Here is an 8,089-nt window from a genome sequence, read left to right on the forward strand (position 1 = left end):
TGACGAAATGTTTTGGTCAATTGAAGGCTATAATATGTTAATGAAGGCTATGCTTCAACCAAACAAGCGCTATGCGTGTTAACATTTAATTTTGTACTTTAAATTGTAAATCTGGAATTTATCCATCGCATTTTATTCCTTTTTACTGTCTCTGACTTGACTTTAATAATAATATTGTTTCAAGCGCCATAAAAAAAAAACCCTTAAACACAAACACACAATCCAGATAAAATATTCAACTAGCTATAATTTGATGGGAACTCAGCTGGTGATGAAAGTATCACGAACAAGATAGCTCTAGTGGTGTGATCATTCATGAATAAAAAAAAACAAACAAAAAAAAAAAACAAAACAAAAAACAAACAAACCACAAAAAAAAAAACAACAAAACTTTTCCTGTCTCTTTGAAAATGCCAGACACTGATAAAAATCTGATAAGGTGTGTATTAAACCAGTTAATTAGTTTTTGTCAAGTAGTAGTCCTTTCAGAGCCATTAGGCTCATGGAGCCGGAGTTTATCCCGGTTTCTATAGCGTGAAACGGACAATAGCAATTGCTTGCTTTGGGTGGAATGGGGGGTGGGGGGGGATTTCTCAATTTTTCCTGACCCCTCCCCCCTGTCCACCCAGCAGTCATTGGGTAGCTGGGTCTGATATATTTAGCGGAAAGGACTGTGCGATAGACTAGCGTCCTATCCAAAGGGTAGTAAGCAATTTCTATTGTTCGTTTCACGCTATAGAAACTCCGGCTCCACGGGCCTAATGGCTCTGAAGGACTAACTTATCGTCAATTTTCAGGGTTTTTCCAAAATTGTAATCCCTACCTTATACCCAACACACACAAAAAAAAAATATTAAAAAAAAATTAAACTCAAAAGAAACTGGAGGTCTATATTCTTTTAAATATTAACAAAGATTTTTCTTCATATATTATTGTGATATATAAAACAAACCTCAAGAAGATAAAATCACATTGTACCACAACAACAAATGTGACGATTTTTTCCTATAGTTGGTAAAGAAAGGATTAACTCTCTCCTTACCGGCCATTTTCCGGATTGTCCTCACAAATTCACACCCAACCTTTACAAACACACAATCTGTTAGCTCTTGCTATACACATTTCTTTCTGCTTAACGAACTCTTCAACACAATGTTAATATACTAACTATAGCAAACATTTTTATTCAAATATTATGATGTACAAAAGAAATTAGAATGACAAAAATGTTAGCTGCATCGTAACGAATGTGACGATTTTCCTATTGGTGGTAAGGAATGGGTTAAGACAGGTCCTTACTATTTAGAATCCACTTTATCTTCACATAATGCCGGTTTCGGTCGCTTAAATTACCTACGGTAGTGTTGAAAGCGCCGTTAAACACCTACAAACAAACAAACAAACATAATGCCGGTTTGAGTGTAGGCTACGGCCGTGCCACGCTACGAGTTTACGAAGGCTATGGCCAGGCTATAATTTGCAAGGTTACGGTCAGGCTATGAGTCTACAAAGTTACAAAGGCTATGGTCAGGCTATAATTTACGAAGGTTACGGCCGGGCTGTGGGTTTACGAAGGCTATGGCCAGGTTGTGAGTTAACGAAAGTTACGGTCAGGCTATGAGTTTACGAAGGCTATGGTCAGGCTATAATTTACAAAGGTTACGTCAGGCTATGAGTTTACGAAGGCTATGGCCAGGTTGTGAGTTTACGAAGGCTATGGTCAGGCTATAATTTACGAAGGTTACGGTCAGGCTATGAGTTTACGAAGGCTATGGTCAGGCTATAATTTACAAAGGTTACGTCAGGCTATGAGTTTACGAAGGCTATGGTCAGGCTATAATTTACGAAGGTTACGGTCAGGCTATGAGTTTACGAAGGCTATGGCCAGGTTGTGAGTTTACAAAGGTTACGTCAGGCTATGAGTTTACGAAGGCTATGACCAGGTTATGAGTTTACGAAGGCTATGGCCAGGTTGTGAGTTTACGAAGGCTATGGTCAGGCTATAATTTACGAAAGTTACGGTTAGGCTATCAGTTCACAAAAGCTGCGGTTTGATTTGGTTTGTCACGCTTGTGCAATTATCACGTTGAAAACGAATGTTAAAAAACATTCTAGTGACGACAAACATAATTGGTGGAAGATAAAGGAAATGTTAATAGGCTTTGAGAACATCACGACTGGGTCATTTGAAGATCCGACCTCCTATATTCATTCATCAGGTAAGACCTTATTCAATTTTTCTATTCATTTTATATTTGCTGTCAATATCTTTTCTATCAGTTTATTTTTTCGTTCCATTTACCATTTTTTTCACTTTCATGTATGTTGTCATCAAATTGTGTGATTTATTGGCGAAAGCCGAAGATTGAATACACTTTGAACTTTGAACTTTGAACTATAAAATTTCAATTTATTTAACATAATAATTAAACAAATGAAGTAAATATCTATATTAAAGCTTCTTTCAGTTTTTGAAAAGAAACTTTCATAATGAACTTTTGCCTAGTGGGCAAGGAGGGGGGGGGGGAGGGGGGGGGGAGGGGGGTTTCACTTGCTGTGCCTAATATCCCACGATATCTGATTTCTTCTGTTTGTTTAGAAAATATTATAGGGTGCGAGACCCCCCCCCCCCCCCCCCCCCCCCCCCGGAAAAATCTAAGACGCTATTTCAGTACGAAGTAGATAAGAAAAATATTCGAAAATTTACAAGCAATAAAAACAAAACCTTAACTTAATTCATGCTGATTTAAATAAAAATTGAAACTTGTGTAAAACTCACGATATTGGAAGTTTTGTCTGGCTGAAAATCAAATGACCGATCGGGACAAAGTCTGGAAAAGTTTTTAGCTTCTAAAACTGCTACATAATTTTCAGTGCGAGAGGAAATCATATTCGTTTTATTTCCAAAGATAAGTAGTAGCCTCAATGTAGATACCCTGACTTGAATCATATTGACTACCACTACAGAATCAATTAAAAAATTCATGGGATCGATTCATTATTAGAGACGTTAGAAAATCAATTGGATCTTTGGAAAAAATACTACGGAGCAGCCATAAAGCTATGTCCGGTATGACACTCGCTTTCGGATCGGAAGTTGGGTCCTTGGAAAAGGCTCTTTACTCACATTCTCTCACCTTACTCAGGTGTAAAATAAGTACCTGGCCGTTAATAGCGTTGTCTCTGTCCGAAAAATGGTAACATCGCATATCAGGCGTCATGTCCCGTACTAAATGTTAAATGTTGCTGTTGGACAGGGACCTCTTCTAAAGCGATTTGAGCACATTTAGTGGATATTGCGCTATATAAAAGTTCAATTTTTTAAAATCTTTAAAAAATGACGCAAGCTATCGTCCATTACAACAACGTTAAACTAGGCCCATAATTACGTTCGGATGTCAAACTTGTATATATGTATACATCATAATACCATACAATAAATACATTCCCTTTATTCATAATAATAATAATAATAATAATAATAATAATAATAATAATAATAATAATAATAATAATAATAATAAAATAATAATAATAATAATAATAATAATAATAATAATAATAATAATAATAATAATAATAAAACAACAACAACAACAAATAATAATAATAATAATAATAATAATAATAATAATAATAATAATAATAATAATAATAATAATAATAATAATAATAATAATAATAATAATAATAATAATACACATTTATACAGCGTTCTGGGCACTTTACAATATAAATTATCAATTTTGATTGAACATTTTTAAAAAACAAAAATGCAATGAATTCATAACCAAATCAAGGATTCATAGTGTCAATAAAAGCAAATACAGTGAAGATGTGTCTTGAGATTCTTTTTAAAGACAGGTAAAGACTTACACTCCCTCAGACCACCTGGTAGTTCATTCCAAATCTTGGGGACGAGGGGAAATTTGTCTTTAGAGTCTGTTCCAAGAGAAGACTGGAATAACCCAGGCGTCAGCCGCAATGCAGTGTCGCAAAGTGAGCTAGAGCGAGGTGACTTGCTCGAGGCAGCACAACGAGGCGGGTTGTCGAACTCGGTACCTTTTGAGTAAAAACCAAAGACCATACCGCTGAGCCACGGTTCCCCATATCGGACCAAACACAATCAATACTGTTTTAACAAAATATGTTACATTAACATTAGTTTGCGACGGTTTGAGATTCCATTATAACAATAATACGATCATAACAAAAGACCATAACAATCAGTGACGTATACGTATATACAGGTCTGACATCCGAACCTACATATGGGCCTAGTTTAACATTGTTAATTGTTGTAATGGACAATAGTTTGCGCCATTTTTTGAGATTTCCATTACAACAATGGGCCCATAAGGAATTGGGTGATTAGACCTGTAAATATATGCACGTCGGTTATCAGACAAATAAATAAGTACATGTTACCTTAATAGGATTCAATAGTCTGATGTCACGTCCACCCAGCAACGAGCAGCTTGGTTCTAAACAAAGAAAATCAGTACTTTTTATTATTCATGATGGCTAGAACTTTTTCACATGTCATGTGATCAGAATCTATAAAAATCAAAACATGTTCAGATTTAATATGTTTTTCTCCTCTGGATGCACTTTTATGCTCGTCGGAGAAGTATTTCATCAGGGCGTCCGCCATTGTTCCGATAGTTTAGAACCAGTTACTAAGTTACTAAGCGTCATTACGAAGGAAGTGACGTCACGACTGTTTAAGTCTATTAAATCAACTCTATTCCCGATAGATCAGCACGACGCCTTTTAACAACATGGCGGGTCTCCAGCTCACTCCAAAAGTCTTCCGACTTCCATTCCTCGTCGCCGTGATACTTGCGATGACGTCACAATTACCCGAAGTGAGATCTTTCATGGATAATCAAGAGCGCTACCACGTCGAGGTAAGGGTGTATGTTGAACCAGAAGCCTTCGCCGTGTGGAAAAACATCTCAGGCTTGAGCACGTTTCAACAGTATTCGGAGGAAATCAAGAGCTACTTTGTGGAGATGCAAAAAACTTACGATAGGTGAGCTCATCTTGCTGTCTGAATGAATGCATGAATGAATGAATGGCCAGACTTTACCTCTTTAAAATTCCAATTACGTACTTTCAATAACTGTCTACTTATATGTATATTGACTTATAACGTGGGGCCTCAGAAAAAAGAACTTAGAAAGTCTCGATTCATACCACCGCAAAAAAATTACGTCGCGTAATCAGAATCTATTGGCCAGAGACAATTACAAATACTGATCTCTATGAAAAAAAAAACAGGGTCCAACGCCTGAGTACAATAATAATAGGACAGCGATGGAGGCTATTTGGTCACATTTTACGTCGAGAAGATAACATCCCAGCCCAAACTGCAATGACAGAATATTTCCTTCATGGCAATAAATATGTAGGGAGAACACCAAGATCATTGGTAACTACCGTGAACCAGGACCTCTATACATATCAGAAATTTCTGGATTCATATGAGGCCGAATTAATCCCTGAAGAACTAAGAAATACTGCAGTGCCCTCCGTACTAAAGTCACAAGATCTTGACAGCCTCAAAACTCTGGCCCAGGACCGTGACCAATGGAAACAATTAACAACATGGATGGAGAGAGCAGCTATACTCATCAACCATGACTGAATCAAACAATTCTCAGCAAGCGTCATTCGGACTGCGAAGCTTACTACTACTACTACTACTACTACTACTACTACTACTACTACTACTACTACTACTACTACTACTACTACTACTACTACTACTACTACTATATTATGTATTGGTAAAAGGGGGTGGGGGTTCCCAATAACTCAGTTGGTAGAGCACTCAATTCACATGCAAAGAAAGAGACCAAGATCGATCCCGGGTGCCGTCTAGATTTTATTCTGACCCCCCCCCCCTTGTCCACACAGCAGTTACTGGTTAATTGGGTTTTTTAGATTATCTGTCGGAAAGTACTTTGCGATAGACTAGCGTCCTGTCCAAAGGATAGCAAGCAATTGCTATTGTCTCTATTTCCCGCTGTAGAAACCGGCTCCATGGGACTGTTGGGTCTGAAGGGTTACTTTTGATATGAATGGGGCTCGAAGTGCCCGAGTGGTTAAGGCATAACACTGCGACCTGGAGGATTCGAATTCCGCTGATAGATAGTTCAAAGATGACGTCACTCAGGTCTTTGTTATTGTTTTTTGCCATCCGCGTTTATGACTAATGCTCACTGAACTATATTAACCTGACTATAAACATTCACGGATACACACCGTTTTGTGTGTTCGTCCGTTATACTTCCGGATGGCAATGTTATGAGCTTCTCAGCCAAGTGCATACTATCTATAAGATTATAAACCTCTCCTTACAAACTACATACATGAAACTTATCACAAATGTTACGATTACTTGAGCTTTTTTAACTTGAGATCTTATTTTATATAGCGCTATATCCACTTTATGTGCTCAAAGCGCTTTACAAGGGGTCCCTGACCAACAGCAACATGTAACATGTAGAAAAAGACATGACGCCTGTAAGGGGATACTACACTTTTTTTCCGATAGAGAACACGCTGTTAACTGCCAGGTTCTCATTTTACATCAGAGTACGGTGAGAGAATGTGAGTAAAGAGCATTTTCCAAGGATTCAACTATGCTCCGAGCGAGGCTCGAACTCAGGACCTTCCGATCCGAAAGCGAGTGTCATACCACTCGACGACATAGCCGCACATCTATATTTCTTTTCAGATTTCTTTTATGTATCACAAGATTTGAAGAAAAATCTTTTTCATATTTTCTAGATTGAACAAAATTGCCGTCGCTAAGCAGTTTTTTGGAGTAGTTTTCACTAAATTGTAATGATCAGACTATAGATAGAACGAAATTGACGTCAGTCAGGTCTTTGTTATTGTTTTTTTGCCATGCATTTTCATGAGTAATTTTCACTAAACTGTATCAAAGAAAATAGGAACTTTTTATTCTTCATGCCGGCTAGAACTTTTCATATGTCTTGTGATCAGAATGTGTACGCTTTTATGCTCGTCAGATCCGCCATTGTTCCGATAGTTTAGAGTCAGTTACTAAGTTTCCATGCGTCATTACGAGGGAAGTGACGTTACGACTGTTGAAGCGTATTTTCACACTTTGGACAACTAGTGTGATTTTTGTTGACATGAGACATCTTGTTTGATGGATTATCTATCGAAGGACATCTCCCAGTTCTTTAATATTGTTTTTAGCCAGCCATTTTTATGAGCAGTGAAGATAAATTACCCGAAGTTTCATATTTCAAGGTATAAATCTAATTCTCATATATATATATATATATATATATATATATATATATATATATATATATATATATATATATATATAGAGAGAGAGAGAGAGAGAGAGAGAGGTGTCCGAGAGCTCAACTGGTAGATCTTTCAATTGAGCTTTTATATAGAGCAGTATCCACTAAACGTGCTCAAAGCACTTTACAAAGGGCCCTTGTCCAACAGCAACACTTCACATTTAGGACAGAGATGACGCCTGTAAGGCGGTATTATGATTTTTTTCGGACAGAGACAACGCTGTTAACGGCCAGGTCCTCTGTTTACACCCGAGTACGGTGAGAGAATGTGAGTAAATAGCCTTTTCCAAGGACTCAACTATACGTCCAGCGAGGCTCGATCTCAGGACCTTCAGACCACATAGCCGCACAGACGTAGAGCGATGGCCTTCAATGCAAAAGAACCATGATCCGTTCCCGGGTGATGTTGCAATTTTTTTCTGACCCCCACTCCCACTTGTCCACCCACCAGTCATTGAGTGGATCTATCTAGGTCTGATAGAAGTTGTGAAAATTACTTTGCGACATGCTAGAGTCCTATCCAAAGGGTAGCAGGGAATTACTACTGGTGCAAAGTCCATTTAACGCCATAGAAACTATTTTAACATACGACTCCTTGGGTCTCATAGCTCTGAATGACTAGATACCTTTTTCTTTCTATTTACTTATTTAATATTTTTTTGGTATGTACAGTTTACCACTGGGCTACAACTCCATAGAAATCACCTTTGGGATTGAGAACATTATTTTGATGGAGC

General features: G+C 37.6%; 1 protein-coding gene across 1 annotated transcript in view; it reads left to right on the forward strand.

The window, feature by feature from the left end:
- Positions 1 to 2,087: 2,087 nt before the first annotated feature.
- Positions 2,088 to 8,089, forward strand: part of LOC144975988 (A disintegrin and metalloproteinase with thrombospondin motifs 8-like) — a 19,616-nt gene continuing 13,614 nt past the window's right edge. The window contains exons 1-3 of the mRNA XM_078920240.1: positions 2,088 to 2,219; positions 4,758 to 5,035; positions 8,025 to 8,089. The exon at positions 8,025 to 8,089 is cut by the window's right edge and continues 17 nt beyond it. Coding sequence (XP_078776366.1) covers positions 4,782 to 5,035; positions 8,025 to 8,089 — 319 coding nt within the window. The 5' untranslated portion in view covers positions 2,088 to 2,219; positions 4,758 to 4,781. The remainder of the gene's footprint in view (positions 2,220 to 4,757; positions 5,036 to 8,024) is intronic.

The sequence above is a fragment of the Berghia stephanieae genome, chromosome 6, assembly GCF_034508935.2.
Source record: "Berghia stephanieae isolate SIO BIC M18660-M18661 chromosome 6, UCSD_Bste_1.3, whole genome shotgun sequence".
NCBI lineage: Eukaryota > Metazoa > Mollusca > Gastropoda > Nudibranchia > Aeolidiidae > Berghia > Berghia stephanieae.